The sequence below is a fragment of the Helicoverpa armigera genome, chromosome 4 (assembly GCF_030705265.1).
Source record: "Helicoverpa armigera isolate CAAS_96S chromosome 4, ASM3070526v1, whole genome shotgun sequence".
Lineage (NCBI taxonomy): Eukaryota > Metazoa > Arthropoda > Insecta > Lepidoptera > Noctuidae > Helicoverpa > Helicoverpa armigera.
This window is the reverse complement of record NC_087123.1, coordinates 55,399-76,785: the sequence shown is the minus strand read 5'-3', so window position 1 is coordinate 76,785 and position 21,387 is coordinate 55,399. Positions and strand designations below refer to the sequence as shown.

The 21,387-nt window shown below is 44.0% G+C and overlaps 2 protein-coding genes and 1 long non-coding RNA gene across 3 annotated transcripts; all 3 read left to right on the top strand.

Moving 5' to 3' along the window:
- The first annotated feature begins 247 nt into the window (after window positions 1–247).
- Window positions 248–17,771, top strand: LOC110377956 (radial spoke head protein 3 homolog). The gene is given in 9 exon segments (XM_021337014.3): window positions 248–643; window positions 9,380–9,470; window positions 11,216–11,297; window positions 11,300–11,370; window positions 11,441–11,569; window positions 11,653–12,019; window positions 12,423–12,509; window positions 12,585–12,716; window positions 17,546–17,771. Coding segments are annotated over 9 exon segments (1,098 nt in total). The 5' UTR covers window positions 248–515; the 3' UTR covers window positions 17,557–17,771.
- LOC135116692 (uncharacterized) lies at window positions 660–1,960 on the top strand. The gene is made up of 2 exons (XR_010276375.1): window positions 660–1,653; window positions 1,721–1,960. It is a non-coding gene; the product is annotated as an uncharacterized LOC135116692 (long non-coding RNA).
- Window positions 4,026–7,706, top strand: LOC126055999 (uncharacterized). The gene has a single exon (XM_049847282.2). The coding sequence runs from the start codon at window positions 5,836–5,838 to the stop codon at window positions 6,655–6,657; it is 822 nt and encodes a 273-aa protein (XP_049703239.2). The 5' UTR covers window positions 4,026–5,835; the 3' UTR covers window positions 6,658–7,706.
- Window positions 17,772–21,387: the final 3,616 nt, after the last annotated feature.

Below are 21,387 nucleotides of genomic sequence, written 5' to 3'. Positions count from 1 at the left end.
TATAGATGCCAAACAGCTACCTAGTCCTATCGGTCACTGAGATAAGCCGCGGACGGACAGACAGACATGGCGAAACTATGTATATGGGTTCCTCGTTGACTGCGGAACGTCACCGACCGCTTTGCCACCGCCAATGTGCCGGCGTGAGCACTTGATTCGCCGGCGCAGTCGCCATGGCAACAGACAAACAGGACACTGACTTGTCAACGCTTGATGACCGGAAACGTATGTTTAGGTGTCGCCATGGTAACTGCTACTTGTTATAAAGCTTGCAGTAAAAATAAAAACAGTGCAGGATGGCTGAGCAGCGCGGCGCGGTGGTCGGCGCAGCAGCCGGCCGGGCGGCGAGGTCGCGCTGAGGCCGGCGCGTGCTGGCCGGCGCGGCGGCCGCTGACGTTCCATATTCGAATGCTGGCGGTGACAGTGGGCGCGCATGTGTTGCATGCTGCTGGCGGCCTGCGAGGAGTGCTACCTGGCGGCGGTGAGCGTGCTGCAGCGCTGCTCCCGCCTGCGCCATGAGCGTGTCCGTACGATCCGTTTTGGTGGAAGGCCCTCAGGTGCCAAAAAACAAGGGCCCGTTTACATATGCTAACACGCCCAGAGCGCTCTACAACAATGCCAAACTCAAGACCAACCCCTCCTGGTATGTGCCTACAAGACATACTTATATATATCTGCTTATTTCTGCCTAGAAGTTATCTCTAATCGTTAATACTTATGTATTTTTACGTAAAAATATTTTGGCATTTAGGTAAGGTTATGTTACGAGATGGTTACGGGCCAAATTTCAAGGTATAAACAATTTTCCTTGAATTATGTTACTTTTCACCGGTGAAATGAAACATTACTTATTTGGGTATTTGTTACCAGAAATTGATTTTTTATAAAAAAATCCTATTGTGATAAAGTGTTATATGACTAAGAAACTTGACAATAACGAACATAGGAGCATGAGATGCAGTTGGTGAGATGTTCAGCGCTGACCTAGAGTTGTGCAGCAGTGACACCGCCACTTCCATACGAGTCATTATCCACTTGGAATAGAACATCGCTTACCTACAAAAGCTGAATCACTCGAACAGCATAGGTTGCAGAACACAACCTCAGAAGCAGAGAACTTTACATCGCTTACTGTAGAAAGAACGGTTGCCTAGCTTTTATGGAAAAAATGTATCCGAGTTCTTCCTCGGCTCGAGCAGTCCAAGTGCCGGTGATTTTATTATGACACAAAGGATGAAAACCTTATCTACTAAGAAACCTACGAGCTAGGCGGCTAGGAGGCCATCTAGTTCCTGTTATTGCCCACTGTCTGTGTCCACCAAGGCCCTGGTTCCTCATGCAGCGCAGTTGTTGAAAGGTGACGGTAACTACATTATCAAACAATACACAGACACCAGTTTGAACTTACCATTATCAGTATTAATGCCTGGATAAATAGATGAACCCAGTGTCACGTCGCTCATCGATTTTGTTATCATAATGATAACAGTGAGGTTGGCCGGTTTTCCCTTCATAATTAACGAGTTATTAATGCATAAAAGTAAATGAAGCAAGAGATTACTGTGATCGAGTAGGCCATTAGCGGCGTATATATGGTAGAGGAACGCGGCTCCGGCACTCAGTCACTGATCGAGCTGCACAATGCTGAAACACGTAAGTACTGGCTGTGTTATTGCATTATCTGAGGACTGGGCACAGTGACGAGTGCGGCGTGTTGCAGGCGAGCTTGTTGCTGCTGCTGCTGGCGGCGCTGCTGAGCGGCTCGGCGCTCGCTAAGCCCTACCTCGGCCTCGGCTTCGGCCTGGGGGGGCTCGGTGGCTACGGTGGCTACGGTGGCTACGGCGACTACGGGGGCTACGGGGGCTATGGAGGCTATGGCTATTACCCGCCTATTTACTATTAATTACTAGATATACTGAGCTTGATTCTTTAGTCACTGAATAAAATTGATTACTTAAAATCCAGTTTTAGTTAATCAGTGTGAGTATTGTTATGTTTATTGCGCGGTGAGTAATCAGATCGAGACGGGTGCAGCTTTACGAGGGCGATGAGTATCGGCGAGTGCAGCGACACCGCGCGCGACCAGACCGACCCGCGCGAGGGGCGACCACTGCTCCAATGTGGAAAACTATTATTTTATTATTTTTGTAAAGTGTCCATGAAATTTCTTGCCGGTTCTTCTCCATGGGATCCACTTTTTCTCGTGCCTTGACTTTCATAAGACCCTGCCTATTGGAGGCCTATTTGAAATATAATGCTTTGACTGGTGATACAGTTCAGTATTCCTACCCTATTTAGCGGAAAAGTTAGAATTAACCTTGACCGTATGTACCATTCCTTCCGTTTTGTCTTTTACTAGATGTAACGGTGATACCTCAATGATACAAATTGTGAGTCAGTGACATAGCTATGCGATTACTACCACTGCCGTTCTTGTTGAACTCTACTCAGTGTCCAGCGGGCGCCGCCGGGGCGTGCGGGGCGCGGGGCGGAGTGTGGGGGGGGTGTCAGCGCGTGGCTCCGTCGCCCGGCAACCGACGCTCCAACTTGCGCGCCGCACCCCGCCCTGCTGCCACTACTACACCTAACCAACTTACGAAACTGCGACCATTGTTTTGGCAATGTTTCTACAACGATTCAACAATGATGTTTAACGGAATTTGACTCGCAGAGAGAAGTTCCAACACTATTATACACTTATCGACTTATTATAATGATTTAAACGCTGTATTTGATAGCCTAATACTTAACAACAAGGTGGAAGTGTATTGAACTCCCCTCGTATATGTTGTTTATGTAGGTATCGTGTGTGCTGACAGATTGTCACAGAACGAAACGACACCGAGAACGCCCGAGAAGCGTAATGTAATAAGTATGTCTTCTCGCGCTCGGCTTTCTTCATTTGCCTTAGATACCATTTCGGTTCGCGCGCAATCTCTCGGCGATACTTTACACATGAGTGTGTAGACATGAAACTGGTTTTCTCAAGACAAAAGCTAGAATAGACTTAATAAATGAAGTTAGATTGTATCACACGGCTCAGTCACAAAATACATAGGTACAGAAGTCAATCTCATGTATGTACTTCACTTTTCATGCCTAAACTCGGCGGTCGCGCTAGGGTTGTCAACTTTTTTATGCGCATAAAACTAACGTGGTAGTGGTACTCGTATCTAATTATTTGATGTATTGTTGAGAATAAAACAGGAAAAATGAAATATAAACCAATAATAATCAAAAAATTAATGTGGCATACAAGAGGTTAATAAACACTTTCAACGGAAATTCGTTTGAACGAGATACCGAACTTTTTCAGAAACCGCAATTTATAATTTTGTTATTCATACATATATACTTACCCTACTCTTTACTTGTGAAAAAAATATTTTTGTATATAATGGGCTGGTACAGTCCCCGATCTAAGCTTGCTTCTACCTACAGAAACCTTGATGTGCGAGTTTTATTTCGTCTACCTTACAACATACTCTCGCCATGATCACAAAAATTATCAACTCCTACTAGTAATAATCTTTGAGGGTAGGTAGGCAGGTTTGCCTGGGTCGACACTAGCAAAACTTATTACGGCATTGGGCCAGAGGCCTCCCCGGGGCGCTTACCTACCCACCTAACTGTACCTACCTACTGCGTTTATTAATCGAACCATCGAAATATGAGAAAATAAGTAGGTACATAGGTACTAAAGGTAATACGGCAGGCTAAAAAAAACGACATATCACTCTTTATTTTTGTATAAAAACAACCGTCCACTGAACAATTATAATACGACTTTTTGTTGCTCCATTATTACTTTTTCTTTTGTTATTAAAATTAAAAATATTACAGTCAATTTATCTACCTTGTGAGTGACGCGCGTATCTCAAGAAAACGGCAGCCGCGCTCGCACTGTTTTGAGTTGTTTTGAGACAGCGCGTCTGTGAACACGCACACATAGACACCTATGTCTGCGTGACTCGAACGCGCTTTGTATGTAGATTGACTTCTGTACCTATGTATTTTGTGGCTCAGTATTGAGTGTCGCTGGCGGGCGCGCGGAGCTGAGGGTGGCTCCGGCTGATGTAGATAAGGCAAGGCCACACGCACGCCGCGGGCTCCTGCACACCTCAGCCCTCGCCGGACGGCCAGCTCTCGCCGAAATATATACTTAGCTACTTATTTATAGTTATTTATTTGGATTTCATAATTTTACAAACGGCTAAGCGAAGGGTACACTGATATTGACCCTGATGGGGCACAGTAAAACCCGCCGCGCACAGCTTCAGTGCAGCCGGCCACATGCACACTTGATATTATGATTTTAAAACATTCAGCTTTACGAATTTTTATACAACAGCCTTTATATCTGTATACCTACTTTTATCCTTTTAAAATTTTTTAACATAAATTAAATATGAAAAAAAAAACAGTAAAAAATATAAAAATAGTGTCCCACTGGCATCTAGGACATGGTCCAAGCTACTTACGATCAGGGCTCCTGAGAGAGAAACCTCTTGACGATGCGTACCGTGGCAAGTAGTATAGCCTCGGAGGAAGGAAACATAGCGGACATGCCGTAAGGCGTGATCAGTTACTAGAATTAACGAGACGTTTGGATTTCTTGTCTAATCAAAACCAATATGCCAAAGATTGGTCTTGATTGCGTGATAATTTTATTTTGAAAGTAATGTTCTATAATAATGTAATAATGTTCAACAATATTTCATTCATTTTCATTTCACATAGTAAAAATAAATAGTTCCTAAAATATTATATGTGTAGCACATGAATACGATGCAATGTTTCAAGACAATATTCGTAGCTAATTTGTAGCAACATGACCGCGTAGCTATTGTGCGTAGCGTGCTACGAGCGGCTACGTGCGCCTACGGCTATTATTAAGCCGTAGCGATCAGATGGCGCTCGTCCTGAGTACTGCTAACAATATGTTTGCTGAAGGTCAACTCGCACAACTAATACATCGCTGGGCGGTTCTCTAACTTGTAGGTATTATAATATTTGGGATGATTATATAACCAAGCAATGTTACGTAAGCCTTCCAGCACGAGGCCTCGATGGCCTCGTACGTGTAGCAGTTCCTAGCAGTAGTGGTCAATGATAATTGAGTTTTAGGCTTCGATTCCCAGGTTAGGCTAGACTTAATTTGTAGTTGCAGGTATTGCAGGAAATGCAGCCAGAGTCCGCTGGGTGGCACCTGACGGCGACAGCTCACGGTAGCTGCGTGTGCTCAGTGACCGCTCACAATGATTGCATCTATGCGAGTTCTTGAAACTATGTTATCGATGCTGTCTACAACGATAAAACATCACTTGTCGAAAACATATTCTATTCAACAGCTTGTACAAAACCAATGGTGGTTTTGTAATACAATATAAAGTTGGTTTCTGCAATATCTAAAATCGAAACAAACTTAGTCTTATTTAGAAGTAGGCCTAAGTTTTGACTAGCATTTTGTGTTTTATTCTGTAATATATATTTACCTGAATGTTTCGTGAGGGTACAATACAAATACCTACCTAAGTGTTCTACTTATGTATGTCGACGTCATCGACTCATGTGACAATTGATTGCAAAACAACAATGCAAGACGCGTATCGATTGACAAAGTGACCCATTACAGTCAGCGCGCCATGGCGAGCCATTCAAATTTTAATGGAACACTAACTGATGTGAAGCGGAATCTACGAAATTGTCTTGGAAGGCAGACCAGTGTTTACCCTCGTAGTGGTGCAGGTGGCGCGTGCGCGATAATGTCCGCAGTAGTAGCGCGCGGCGCGCTGACCAGTGGCCGGCAGCACGCGCGGCCGAGCACACGGCGACATGCCGCCCGCGCCGCCGCGCGACGCCAGCTTCACGCTGCTGGGCCGCGAGCCCGCGCGCCCGCCGCCGCACGTGCACGTGGTGCAGCCGCTGCAGCGCGCGCCGCCCGAGCCCGCGCACTCGCTGCTCGACCCCAAGTTCTCGCGCGCGCTCGACTTCAAGCTGCGCCGCCTCAAGGAGAAGGAGCTCCTGCAGGCCAACCTCCGCCGACCCACGCGGCACCGCTCCCACAACGGCGCCCTCGCAGCCTCCAACCCCAACATCAGCCAGCGGGAGCGAGCGCCGCCCAAGATGTTGAGCCAATCGCATCCGCGGATCAATATCATGGAGCCAGATAGCGACAAGAAGATTTCACCTAAAATGGACAAGTCGCCGTCGCCGGGGCGCAAGGTTAGGTCCCGGAACGCGCCATCCACGGACGGAGACAAGCCCCGGTTCGTGACCACGGTGAAGAGCGGGCAGTTCCTGCTGCCGCCGCCGGAGGTGGCGCGGATACTCGGCCTGGAAGCGCTGTACCCCACCCAGGAGAGAGACAAGATAGTGTTCTCATACTCGAGCAAGCCGAAGGCGGTGGCTCCGCGGACGAAGCGGGCGCTGGAGGAGCAGGCGCCGGGCAGCCCGGCCAGCAGGCGGCGCGTCGGCGAGCTGTTCCGCGGCGTGCGGGCGCTGGCGGCGGGCGCGGCGGGGCTGTCGGCGGGTTCGCTCGCGTACGTGCGCCGCTGCTGGGGGCGCGCCGCGCCGCTGCCCGCTGGCTGGCGGCGGAGCGGCGCGCAAGACCACAACGCCTATTCCGCTATCTTATCAGGATTTCAATTTGTTTGATTGCCTCGACTCATTTAAATAATTCGTCGAAGAGTTTATTTTTGTATAGCTATCGAAATCTAAATACCAGTTCAAATTTGGTCTGTAGAAGCGTATTTTGAAAAACAATACAAATTATGAATAAGGTGACTGACGGGAACACAATCATATTCATTTTCTTTCGAATGTAAATCAGATGTCTTCGACTTACTTGGCGTCCGCCGAAGTTGTGATCAAATCGATATAGGCCAGATCATTAATATACCAAAAATGGCATATAATATAATGTGAAATTGAAATAATTGCAAGTACATACTGTATATAGTTATATATGTATATATTTTGTTCATTTGTTTATTTATTTCTCAGCATATTATTTACATTTTTAAATAGGTATTAAATTATAAAAATAAAAAAAAAAACATTTAAAAATATAAAAAAGTGATGGTCACCGATATAGTGCACGGGTCCAAGGTACCGGTGGTTAGGGTCCCAGAGACAGAAACCTCCTCATAATACGCGCCGTATCAAGGAGTACTGCCTTCTGAATCAGTCCCTTGATCCAGCCGCTTAACGAGAGCCTCCTGAGGTGTTGATCGAGGCTCTTGGCTATTAGACCATTGGCCGTAACGACAAAATAACAGCTGTGTCGACATTCCACATGGCGACAACCTCGTGCGCTAAGCCGAGCGAGACCCTTTTTACAGTTACATATATTATTATTAATTTATTTGTGTATTGTAATATATGTAAGCATACGTTTCATACTAGTTCTCTGTTTTGTTTGCACCTACCAACGCTTTCTCTCCACCACCCAAAGGTAGAGTGGTAGAGAACGCCTAAGGCGCTATGTCCGCCATTGTAGGTACTGTACATATGTGCAAGAGGTATTAAAGATTATTTAAAATTTGGAAACAACCTGACCCACGGTCTTATTGGATTTGATCCATATTTCGAGAAACACTATACTCTTCTGTGTAAAATTGTGTAATTATGGTTTACCCACCTCACGGTTTGTACGTATCTATATAAATTATAGCTGTTTCCTAGTGTTTCACCAGCATCCCGGACTTCTGTTGTCAGTTGTCAGTATGCCAGTATGTTACTCGGCGATAGTGTAGCTTCCCATCCCATCACAAAAGATTTTTTCAAGTTTATATGAAGTAATTTAGGTACCAACTTACTGGGGATACTTGTCAGAAAGAAGCCCCCTGAAGCTCTCATCCGAGTAGAATGTGATCGAGAGCCAGCGACCGCCAGAAATGCATTATTTTATAAAGCCTAAAACTTTGTGTGTACATCTACCTTACAGTGGGTATAAACTATAGAGTACTACAACGTTTGACTGACGACGGTGGCTTTGTAAAATATTACAAAAATACTTTACCTAAATCAATATAATTTTTTTGCAGTCGTATCCTCCTTTATAATAAAGATTATATCAATACGGATAACTTTTTATATGAGAGCAATTGTTGTTTTTAACCCCCGACGCAAAAACGACGGGGTGTTATAAGTTTGACGTGTCTGTGTGTGTGTGTGTGTGTGTGTGTGTGTGTGTGTGTGTGTGTGTGTGTGTATGTGGCATCGTAGCTCCCAAACGGATGATCCGATTGTAATGCGGTTTTTTTTGTTTAAAAGGTATGTCAGTCGGGAGTGTTCTTAGCTATGTTTGGTGGAAATCGGTTCAGGTCTTCAAGGTCATCAGCTCGTTTGCTAGATGTGATAGGAATGTTACACGCTCTGTTTACTTGCAAGTATATGTGGGATCTGAAATTTGAAACACTAATGTCTTTTGGAACCACTGAGCTGGTCTGCTGTTAGGGCACGAAGGTAGGAGACGTAACCCTGAACTGCCTTTTAGTAAACCCATCGAGTTTGGGCTCGTTGAATTTGTCTTGACGAGTTCTCTTCATGTTTCTGATTGACGAGAACCTAATGCTGGAAATGGGATGTGGCGGATGAAACCCTGAAATGCCGAAATGAAACGGATAAACCGATTTATATTTTTGCTGAAAATCTAGAATGTCCAAAGGTTAATCTTTATTGTTTTTCAGTTTGTGCAATTCTCCCAGAGCCAGTTTGTCATGAGGATTGTTAAACAGCTTCCTTTGGCCGAGATCGCATATAGCGACCCCATCTTAAGATAAAATAAATTAAATGAAAGAAGGAAAAATTAAGGAGCTCCTTTAAAAAGCATGAAATAAAATTAAATTATAAATTTAAAAACCCCGACCCAAAAAGTATGCAATAATTATGACAAAGGTTAAAACGCTAAACCCTATAAAAGCAAAAATAACTTTTAACACTACGTAAACTAAATTTTGACGTGTCGGGGGACCGCTTTTTACCTTCATAAATACTTACATAAATAAAATGATATTACAACATTCGTTTAAAAAAAAAAACGCGTATCTAAAGTAATGAATTAGAGCGGTCCCCCGACACGACAAAATTTAGTTTACGTAGTGTTAAAAGTTATTTTTTGCTTTTTATAGGGTTTAGCGTTTTTAACCTTTTGTCATAATTATTGCATACTTTTTTTGGGTCGGGGGTTTTTTTAAATTTATAATCTTACAGGAGAATCTCTTATCTTTTCTCCCACATGAGATGAATAAATTTCCAGAGCTACCGTCAGTCAGATGCGCACACAAAATTTCAGCCTTTATAAAATAACGGCAGGTCTGGCAGTGGCAGGCTCTGTGGCTGTGAGTAGGTGAGAACAGGTTGTGTTGTGTTGCAGCGGCAGCACCGCGGCGGCGCCCTACGCCAACGTGATGTTCGAGAAGCGCGTGGTGCGCGGCAGCACCGTGACCGCGCACCCGCACGCCGCGGTACGTACCACGCCATCCTGCTGTAACACCATTCCTTAACCAAACTTATCTAATAAAAACCTTTGTTTGACATTGCACGAAATCCCCGATATGGTCGTTTCCCTTGGACATATAATCATAACTAGATGAGTCATTTTTATTCGCGTGTGATTAGTATTCGGCGGCAGCAGTTGACGTCAGCAGTGCCCCGAGCAGGTCGTTCGCCTGCGAGCCGCCGGAGCGATGCGTGGCCGACTGTGCCGCACTCCTCTCTCTAATTACAATACTTCGTACAGTAACGACTCTCTTCGCTCGCACATGCTGTTACTGCGAGCTGTTCCGTCTCACGCATAGCTAGCCATGCATATTTTAATTATGACATGACCTACAATTTACAAATTATTATAAATATTTCGACTTCCATATCGAGATATGCAAGGTGAGCGGTGAACACAGACATACTTATATTTTTCAATGTACATAGTTTAGAAGAAGGTCAGATTGAGCGCATGTGTCGTGTTCCCACGCGGCGCGGCGCGGGCTCGGCTTGTTCTATGCTTAAGTAGCTCTCCGCCTTCCAAAAGCGTTTCTACAGCATACCGACTATCATATTATATTTTACTTCAAACGGTTCTGGCGTTTTACCATGAAAGCCTGACAAACAAGTAAATGTACAAAACCACTTTCGCATTTGCATTGTTACTAGCGATCGACCCGACTACGCACTATTTATTGTATATTATAGAGTAACCAAGCAGGATTTTATACTATGTACAGTCAACTCCTAAAGTCAATGATGAAACTGCTGTACAACGTCAAGACCAAAAAATAACATCAGAAAGTAGCGGAACGCTCAATCAATTTGCAATTCAACTATGATTGAACTTTGTCCAAAAAAATCACGTTTGTTGTATGGGAGTCCCCCAAAATATTTCTTTTATTCTAGTTTTTAGTATTTGTTGTTATAGCGGCAGCAGAAATACCTACATCATCTGTGAAAATTTCAACTCCCTAACTATTACGGTTCATGAGATACAGCCTGGTGACAGACAGGCGGACGGACGGACGGACAGAGGAGCGAAAACAAGGGTCCCGTTTTACCCTTTGTGTACGGAACCCTAAAAAAAATCTGAACTATTTGAATATCATCATCGTCTGTCTGTAAAAAAAAACTTGGCCAACTGTTTGGTCTGCAGTGTGCGGAAGCGCTAATCCTGTCTGCCAGGCTCTCTAGCTCGCGACTGCCTGCCACTAACAACTACATTGGCCCATGGCTATATATGTATGTACATACTTTAAAAAGCGTTAAGCATCAAATGCCTGTAGTGACGGGAGAAGAGTTAACCATGGGTTATGTTTCACTTAACACCAGATAACATAACAGACAAAAATAATAAACGATCACCAAAATTAGACCCGCATTTCAATGTAAAATTATTACCATAACGTTTTTAACTGCTTTAAGTAAAATTATTCCAAAATCTTAGCATTGCACCGCCTAAATAAATCACCGTGATTTCCACCAAATTTTATGATGACATTTTAAGTTGTCTTTACATTTGTTTCTTATAATTTAAAATTTATAATTTTGTGATCATTTAATATTTTTGCTTTTTAAATACAATTATTAGAAGTGACTAAAATACCTCATACTATTGTAATTTTTTGATGTTAAGTAATTATTTTTGGTTACAGAAATAAGGGTATCAACATTTCATGGTGGTTATTAAATTGAATCCCGTTAAAAGTGACGGTGTCGGTTGCAGGGCGACGGCATCGAGAGCGCGGCGGCGCGGGCGGCGCGCACGCGGCGACGCGCGCTGGCGCGGCGGGCGGCGGCCGCGCGTCTGCGCCCGGCACGCCGCCGCCCGCGCCCGGCCGCCGCCACCACCCCATACAGACCGAGTACTACCTCGAGGAGGTACAGCCCGCTCCAAGTAGCGCAGACACACACCCCGCTACACAGTGCTGCAGCAGACCCTGTGTTACAGCTGTTCGACAAGGGCGTGGAGATGGAGGTGGGCGTGCAGACGGACCTGTTCGTGGACCGCCCCGCCACGCCCGTCTACGTGCCCGCCAAGACCGGCGCCGACGCCTTCACGCAGATCTACCCTGGAGACGTGAGTGTCACTTCCTTAGGCTGTGGCCGTGCTACAGTAGCGCGCTGGGCTGTGCGGTCGGACTCACTCGCTGTATATTGCAGCTGTTCGACTTCGACCTGGAAGTGCAGCCGGTGCTGGAGGTGCTCGTGGGCAAGACGACGGAGCAGGCGCTGGCCGAGGTGGCGCAGGAGGAGGAGCTGGCCACGCTGCGCGAGCAGCAGCGGCGCTACTGCGAGCTGCGCGACGCCGAGCTGGCGGAGCGGCAGCGGCTGGCGGCGCACGACCTGCGCCTGCACCAGGAGAAGGAGCGGCGCGTGGCGGAGGCGCGCGCGGCGCAGGAGGCGGCCACCGAGGCGCGCGAGCGGGCCGCCGCCGCCGTGCTGGTGCAGGGCTACGTGGCCGAGCTGCTGCCCTCCGTGCTGGCCGGCCTGCGCGACCAGGGCTACCTCATGGAGCGCATCGAGCGCGGTCAGTGCACACTCTCTTCAAAGTACACCCAGACGCAATATTCAATCGCTCTTTAATTTAGACTGATAAAAAAACTAGTTTGCAATAATTGCTGCCCGCCTCAACCCCACTCTAATAATTAGAGTGGGGTTGAGGCGGGCAGCCGGAGCGTATGTTTATGGTATCCAGCTCCCCGGCCCCGCCGTCAATGTCTAAAACCTTGTGTTTGTGATATCCGATAGTGTATTTTTCACTCTCATTGTTCACCTCATTAGTTCAGCGGTCGCGACTCAAACGCGAATGCTGTGCATGATGTCTATACCCGGGTCGGGCCAAAATAGCTTTGTTTGTTTGAGAAACTTATCTTTGGGCTGCTTTGATATTCTGTTTGAAATCTATTAAAACCATGTCTTCGTGATTCCAGGTATCGACGAGGAGTTCATGCCATGGCTAGTGGACGAGGTGTCGAAAGAAATCGAATCTATCATCACGAGTCGAGACGTGATTATAGGTAAGCAGAGAATGAGGAAGGAATGCGTTGGTTATGTCGCGAGAGAGCGCTGGTGACGGGTGTGGCGTGTTGCAGAGATCGTGCGCGACGTGGTGGAGGCGCGCGCCGAGCTGTACCGCGCGGCCGGCGAGCGCGCCGCCGACGCCGCCGCCGCCGACGACTCGCCCTCGCCCGGCGACCTGCCCACGCCCGAGCACGAGGAGGAGCGTGAGTAGCGCCGTCTGTGTGCCGACCCACGACCCTAGCCACATGTACCAACTTCAACCTACAAAAAATAGACTATATTGCGTACGTCGTAGTGTTCAAAGTTTACGCGCGGTACCTCCGTATCATCAATTTGTGCATGCACTTGTGGCGAATAGAAAAGGGGAATAAATAATGCTTTTGGAATCGCGGTCGCAAACAATTAAGATTGATACGGTGTGATGACATTATAATATAGTTTTGATGCGGGGCGCATTTGTATGAGTTAGTTAAGAGCATTAGTTATGTTATTTGTGACAAGTGCGGCGCACGTGCGGCGTCGCGCACCACGCGCCCGCAGAGAGGCACCTGTGTGCCGCCCGCGCCTGCGCTTATTGCAATGCATTTACTAACTCGTTACTGACTTTCCCGAAGCTTTTTCATTGGAAACATTCATATATACTTATCTATAAAGAGTGCATACATAACGTCCGATATAATGACGTTTACTGCTAGTTAAAGATGAGACTTCTTTCTATTAGGTTCAACCTCACTGTGCGAAACTTTTACCTTATTACAAACTAAGTGTGAACAAACATGCGTAATAATTTGCTGCGCACGTGTTTTTATTTAGTTCGTCACATAATGTGATTAAAGGCGAGATGGTACTTAAGATACGCGCACGTTAATGTTGTTTAGTGCAACATTGCAATCAGCAGATTTCATCGCAGTGCACGTGTTGTGCACAGCTCCCTCGCGGCGGCCGCCCCTACGCCCCGCACCTCGATGTGTGTTTGATTGCTTCCCGAATTTAGAGTGATATAGAATAAGTTTAAACCTTTTTCAAAAATTAACCAAACAAATGCATAGTGTTATTCTGACCCGCACCGAGTCGAAGTTCTCTACATTACGTCGGGGCGAGCACATTAGTGCGCCTTTTAAATAACAATTACAAGCGGCACGTGGTGCCATCCCCTGCAGCTCAGTGGAGCCGCGTGCTCCCGGCCGCGACCACTCAATAAGCAACTGTACGCGCTCAGGAACACGGCTCAATTTGCTAAACTACTTCTGGCGGACCGGTATTTATGCAGCTGTGTTTTTTTTCATTTGAACGTTGCGGATATCTGGTCTATACAATAATAATGTGAAGAGATTAAATGTAACAATTTAGAGCACTCGGTGTGACTGACATACGTTGAGCGTGACGGCTGACGCGTGCGCGAGTGAGACCGCAGTGACGTGACGAAGCGTCGCGGTGCTGGGCTCGCATCAACTGTAGCTATGTAGTGAGTATCCTTGCGTGGAGCACGAGGTCACGTCACCACTCTGCTGAGGTCGCAACGTATAGGTACCTATTACTATAAGGCCTCAGCCTCGAATTTTGCGGGCAGCGGCGGCTGCTGTATTCGAGGGCCGGTCCATTTGATTATACGCGTAAGATCCTGCCGATCCCGCGCCGCCGCCGCTGCCGCCCCGCTGCCCGCAATATTCGAGGCCGAGGCCTAAACGAATAACAAACTTGATTTGCATCCTTGTCAAATTGCAGGAGGTTGACATAAAATACGTTATAGGGACATTTCACGTGAAGCGGACAAGGAAAAAAAAGTGAGGTTCTGAAAATCGACCACATTCGGCCCATTTGTACTTCTAGTAGGTATGAATGTGTACGCAAAATATTTTTTTTGTGTAGTGTATATTTACCAAGTTATAGGTTTCAAAAGAATTGTCGTTGATTGGTACTACAATTTTTCGAAAGTAATTTTTCGAATATAACAAATCTACTAAAAAATATTTTACATAGCGATACATATTAAAAATATACTGTTCTTTTTGACAGTAAAAAAAAAATCAAAAATTAAAAAAAAAAATTGATGGCCAAAACCGGAAGTAAACTTTTCAAACCAGAATTACAGTCACTTCGACCAATAAAAAAAAAAAAAAATCTAAATATAGCTTAAACGATAATGAAAGTACACTAGAAAATTTAAAATGGGATCTCTATTAGTTTAGGCGGTACGTTGAATAATATACACCCGCGTCGCAAGGGGCGTCATATGTAGCACTTGCAAGGTTGAGCAGTTTGCGCGATATTGCAACTTTATTAATATTCTATATCGTTTTAGCGTATATTTAACCTCATTTAATGATATGAAATAAGTTTTATTAATTTTTATTAATATAATATAAAAATAGGGAAATTATAAGTGTCGCCACAAAATTATTTATTGGACACATGTTTAAATTTCTAATTTTAATTAAATTAGATGACAATGTATAAATTAGAAGGACAAGTTACAATAATTGATGATCTTTACTTGAAGCTTTCTATAGAATATTTAGTTGGCGTTGTAAAAAAGACGAATTAGTTTATTAGAGGCTATGTCATTTCCCCGTTGCTTAGTTATAAAATTAGAAATTTAAACATGTGTCCAATAAATAATTTTGTGGCTACACTTATAATTTCCCTATTTTTATATTATATTAATAAAAATTAATAAAACTTATTTCATATCATTAAATGAGGTTAAATATACGCTAAAACGATATAGAATATTAATAAAGTTGCAATATCGCGCAAACTGCTCAACCTTGCAAGTGCTTATTACCTGTATATTATTCAACGTACCGCCTAAACTAATAGAGATCCCATTTTAAATTTTCTAGTGTACTTTCATTATCGTTTAAGCTATATTTAGAATTTTTTTTTGGTCGTCGTGACTTTGGTTTGGTTCACGGCCATCAATTTTTTAATTTTGATTTTTTTACTGTCAAAAGAACAGTATATTTTAATATGTATCGCTATGTAAAATATTTTTAGTAGATTTGTTATATTCGAAAATTACTTTCGAAAATTGTAGTACCAATCAACGACAATTCTTTGAAACCTATAACTTGGTAAATATACACTATACAAAAAAAATATTTTGCGTACACATTCATACCTACTAGAAGTACAAATGGGCCGAATGTGGTCGATTTTCAGAACCTCACTTTTTTTTCCTTGTCCGCTTCACGTGAAATGTCCCAATTCAGTTGAAAGTACGGTATACGAGAAACTGCTGACATGAGCTTTTTAGGGCGGCTTTTTAGGGTTCTGTACCCAAAGGGTAAAACAGGACCCTATTGTTTTCGCTCCTTTGTCCGTCCATGAACCGTGATAGTTAGAGATCTAAAATTTTCACAGATGATGTGAGAATGTATGGATGTATGTTTTTTATCCTTTCACGCAAAAACGGCTGGACTAATTTGATTGAAATTTGGTATGTAGGTGATACCCTTGAATCTAGATTAATACATAAGCTACTTTTTATCAACACACCACGCGGGACGAAGCAGCGACCGGAAGCTAGTTATCCATATAATGTATATGTAAGACACAGTACATCTTTTTAATATAAACACATGTTGCTGTGGTAATAAAACATGATGGAGTGGAGAATACACTTTATCATAATTATGCAATATAGCTCTTGTAATATAATATCAGAATAAGAAGTAGGTAATTTCTCGAGATGCTAGTGACTCTGCGGGGGATGGTACCTGTTTGTTTAAACAAAGTACATATGAAAAATTATGAATATACATATTACAATGAAGCAGCGATTAACCGCACTACATACCGGTGCAGTAACTAATGCGAACTGCTGTCTCACTCTACTCGAGCTCGCCGACGTATGTGTATGTACAATTGTACATATTTCGTCTTTTTGTCTGTTCAGTTTGTGTTTTCATTGAGTTCATAGAAATCCAAGTAGATTGAGCTCGTGGCTAACGGCCACACGGCTGGTTCAATCATAAAAGGTCGATCAAATCTAATCAATTTTATTTGTTAACACAAGTATAGGTAAAGGTCTAGGTAGGATCCGTGGAATGCCGTGGATTGATCGTCTAATGACGAATCCATATATCAATTATTTCAAATTTAATCTCTAATAGAAAAACAAGTAATGTATAGGTTATTATAGTCCGAAGTGTGTCATGAGAAGTACGGCAGTAATTGGAAAGACGAGAGACAAGTAAGGTGGATCTCGGCAGTCACTTGAACATCTTTGGTAGGTAGTCGTTAGGGTAGCCGAATCCAGAAAGTTTGAAAACCAACCAGTCTTCCCAAGGGATATCGCGTTGCCCTGGTAGCTGGGTTGAGTTGTTCAGATAGGCAGTCGCTCCGCCGTACTGATACTCAGATTGGACAAGTAAGTTGGGAGCCGTTTAGCAAATGGGACAGGCCGATGATGATGCAGATCAAGAGCTGGGTGTGATACTTCGGTACATAATCGACGATACTAACAAAATAATAGTGCAAGTTCAGTCGCCCGCCCCACGCTCCACGTAGCGTAGCTATCTCAGACCAAGTCCATCCGCGCCTACGCTCGTAGCCTAGGCGCCGCGTAGCATCCTGTACTACGAGCTACGCCATCCCGTAGTCTCGCGATTATTGTGTGGTATGCAAGGCGACCGTTTCACTTTGATTAATATTACTAGACATGGGATAATAATGCATTTTCATATTTTTTATGCATTTACTTGATTCATATTTTGCTAAATTCTAATAATATTCCAAATACAAGTCATTTCGAAATAATTGCAGTGCGCGAGTCTCAGGAACACTCGACCAATGGCTGATTGGAAATATGTAATATTTCTGTGAACTTCACTACACCATTTCTATATAATTTGAGAAAATAAATATGAAGTGCATTTTATGGTTTTCGCATCATATACATACATATATTACATGCATAATGCAGATCCGACTGATATAAAACTTACATGACTTTTCATTTAATTACAGGTGAGAGCTAATTTCCAATAGCCAATGGATTACTGACTGACAACAAAATGTTTTATTGCAGCTGAAGAATAACAGAAGGTGAGAAGGCGCCCGCGCCGGCCTTGTCGTGGCGGGACGTGGCAGCGCGTGGTGGGACATGGCAGCGCGTGGCGGGACGTGGCAGCGCGTGGTGGGACGTGACAGTGCGTGGCGGGACGTGGCAGCGCGTGGTGGGATATGGCAGCGCGTGGCGGGACGTGGCAGCGCGTGGTGGGACGTAACAGTGCGTGGCGGGACGTGGCAGCGCGTGGTGGATGGCGGGACGTGGCGCGTGGTGGGACATAACAGTGCGTGGCGGGACGTGGCAGCGCGTGGTGGGACGTGACAGTGCGTGGCGGGACGTGGCAGCGCGTGGCGGGACGTGGCGGAACGGGAACGTGCGCCACTAAAATCTGTGAAACGTGATGTATCCGTTTGCATATCACTCGCTCGCATTCGACGAGAACGTTTGTGAATATTTAGGCTGTTTATCCACCGCCGCCGTCACCGGGCCGTCACCGAGAACGAGATTTTTTCGGGCAGAGTATAATATCGGCGGCCGGATGACGGCGCTCTGGCAACGGCCGTGCGGTGAACACATGGCGTAATAGACGTCAAAGTTGCTACAATATATACCTACTAGCCAGCGGAGAACTTGTCATCTTATATCTCGTCAATTATATAAATATTGTACGTACGCAGACGTTACCTGAGACTCTTCCTGACAAAGGTAATGAAGATAAATTCCAAAACGAATGACTTGAATGAATATGGCGAGCTCACCGCCGGGCGGAGCCGCGCGCACGCACTCTGAGCGCGTTCTGCTATTTTGTGCAATTTGTACATTATTATTATTATATGTGACCTATTTGGTAAATTATGTTTAGTCGATAAATTCATATTTACCGGGAGTTTTACTAATTATTTAGCTGTTTTAGAATAAAAATAGTTACTTAAAATTATTTTATTTTTTCATTGAACATCCTTGGCTGTCGTTACGGTTAGTCAGATGCCAGTAAGTCTGACACTAGTCTAACCAAGGGGTATTGGGTTGCCCGGGTAACTGGGTTGAGGGGATCAGATAGAGCAGTCGCTCCTTGTAAAGCTCTGGTACTCAGCTACATCCGGTTAGACTGGAAGCCGACCCCAACATAGTTGGGGAAAAGGCTCGTAGGATGGGATGTGTGTTTTATATCTTTCTGAGCTCTTGTCAAAGTTTCCTTAAATATCAATTGTAAAAATTAAGTGATTGATTTGAATACTCTTTTCTTAGGATAAAATTTATAATCTAGGTAGAGTCCTACCGGAGGACTAAAAATATATGAAAAAATATATAATAGGTAACTACTTGAACGTCCCGTTGATCAAGCAGTCGCATAACGCAACGGCCCACTGGATCTCGGGTTCAGTTCCCAGGCCAGGAAAAAATTGTAGAATATATGTAGAAATAGAGAGTATACCTATGTCTGCGCAAATGCGTGCTTCAAACAATTCTTCTTCTTCTTCTTAGCGTTTATCCCGTCTTGTGACGGGGTCCGCTTACGCAATTGAACCCCTTAAGGGTCGGTTCATATCTGACGGAAGATGCGTCGAGCGTATCTTAAATGTATGATCGACGCACTAACGCATCATCGGTTAGGTGTGAATGATTGAATGTTTTACCGTATATTTGTCAGTTCTGGCGATACGCGACTGATAATACGTGACGCATATTCCGTTAGATATGAACCGACCCTTAGGTTCATAACGACAACTTCCCAAAATGTTCACACTCCCAAAATGTTCATCTTTTTAATTTGACATGTGTGACGTGCGCGCCATTTTCTTTTTTTGAGTTTAGAAATTTCCTCGATGAGGTGGGATGAAAAGTTACAAAGCACTCGAGTGCAAAGATTTTTCACCTTGTGCTCTTTTGCTTCCCTCGCTTTCACACGTCGCTACGTTCGTGTTTCAATTTTAGAATCCTTCGCTTGCTCGGTCATCAAAATTGAGCCCGCGGTTAAATAGCAACTTTGCACTCTTGTATAACAAATAACTATTAAACCTAAAAATAACCAGCCATAGAAAAGGGATACATACTCTACGCTAAATTGATAGGTACCTATTACACTCAGCGGCACGGAATTTGGCCCAAGCACATTTGGGCCTTATAACCATTATTTATAAAAAATAATAGAACTTTTATTTTAAAATTGTTTAATTTACTCATTTTCCAAAAGAAAATGACTAACAAACAACAGAATTGTGAGGATTTTCATTAAGTTTCATTGAGTTAGAAAACAGTGTCCTTTACCGCAATAATCACCATAAACTTAAATTTCAACTTTAATAATGGGTGTTTTTTCCTCTTGATCTGATGACTGCCTGCATACGATCTGGCATGCTCTGCATGATGTTTTTTCTCTCTCCACCTGAGAGATCTCCTCCCAGGCAGCTTTTCAGTTCACTGAAAGTCTGTGGTGGGTTACGAGTTACGACTTGCTCGGACCTGTCTTTTAAGCATGTTTCAGACATGTTCTACAGGATTCATGGATGGGTTTCTTGCAGGCCAGTCCAATTTTTGAATACCGACCTCGAACAAGTAATCAGTTACGCAAAGAGCTGTGTGAGGTCGAGCATTGTCCTGCATTATACGGAATTCTTCACTTCCTATCCTTCTCTGACAGGGTAAAACATGATTTTGAAGGATCTCTTCAATATACGGCACTGTTGTCAGATGGCTTTCGACAACCAATAATTCAGCACAAACTTATGCCTCGCCAAACCAAGATGTACCCACCATGAAAACCAACTGTTTGCTTGGTAGTGGTGGGAAGAAACCATTCTCCGCGCTTTCTTCATTCATGTTCACGGCCGTCTGGAGCTTTTAAGATGACTCTGCATTCATCGGTCGATAAAATTTTACTCCATTGGTCATGCGTCCAATTTGCATGTTCTCTTGCAAATCTAAGTCTGGCTTTGCGATGGTGCGGGAGAAGTTCCGGGCCTCGAGTTGATCTTCGAGCACGCAGATCCCGTTCCTCCATCCTTCCTCTTATTGTGCGCTTACGGACGTTGACTTCTCTTGCTGGTCAACGCCGACGAACACCTTACACCCCCACTTTCTAGTCTTCTTGTGTAAAGGCCAGTCTGGTCATACATTTTCTATGCATATCTTTAACTTGTACGCGGTGCACTTAAAGTTTCAGCCACCTTCCGCTGCGTACGCCCTTGACGTCTAAGCAACACTACTTGAGCAACTTAAGCTGCAGTGAGGGTAATTTTCAGATCAAATTGTGAAAAAAAGAGAAACAAAAAACGATCATAATCATTATTTTTTTTTGGAATGTGCTTAGTACTTCGGCAATTTCTATCTGAATTTAAACTTAACTTTCTGTTTTGTGTTCCAACAACGGAATCTGTTTCTAGTGTTATAAAAGTTAAACAGACACACATTTTTCTGTACTTTAATTAACAATTACGAAAGGACTGACAATATGTCATTATGAAATTAGTATTTACAACAGCTACCTGGGCTGATATCTACTTGAGTTTGTTTGGGCCAAATTCAGTGCCGCTGAGTGCATCTTTTATCGATCTCAGTGGCGTGCACTTGTAGAGGCCTATGTCCAGCAGTGGACTGCTATAGGCTGATGATGATGATGATGATATCTTTTAAGAGTTTATTCCTTGGATTAAGGTGTTCTTTATATGTAGGTACTCAGGTAGATACCTACCATTGTGCTTAAACGGCTAAAAGCATAAAGATTTCACAGGTAAAACATTGAATCGTTCGAGATGTCATTTCACATTGAGGTAGGTTATTTTCATTACGGTATGTTTGTATGTGTGCGCTACAAGTCTAATTTAAAAAGGATAGGTTAGATAGGTACCTACATAAGTTTT

Excerpts from the sequence above, each read along its gene's own strand:
- LOC126055999 (XM_049847282.2), top strand. The coding sequence starts at position 5,836 with ATGCCGCCCGCGCCGCCGCGCGACGCCAGCTTCACGCTGCTGGGCCGC.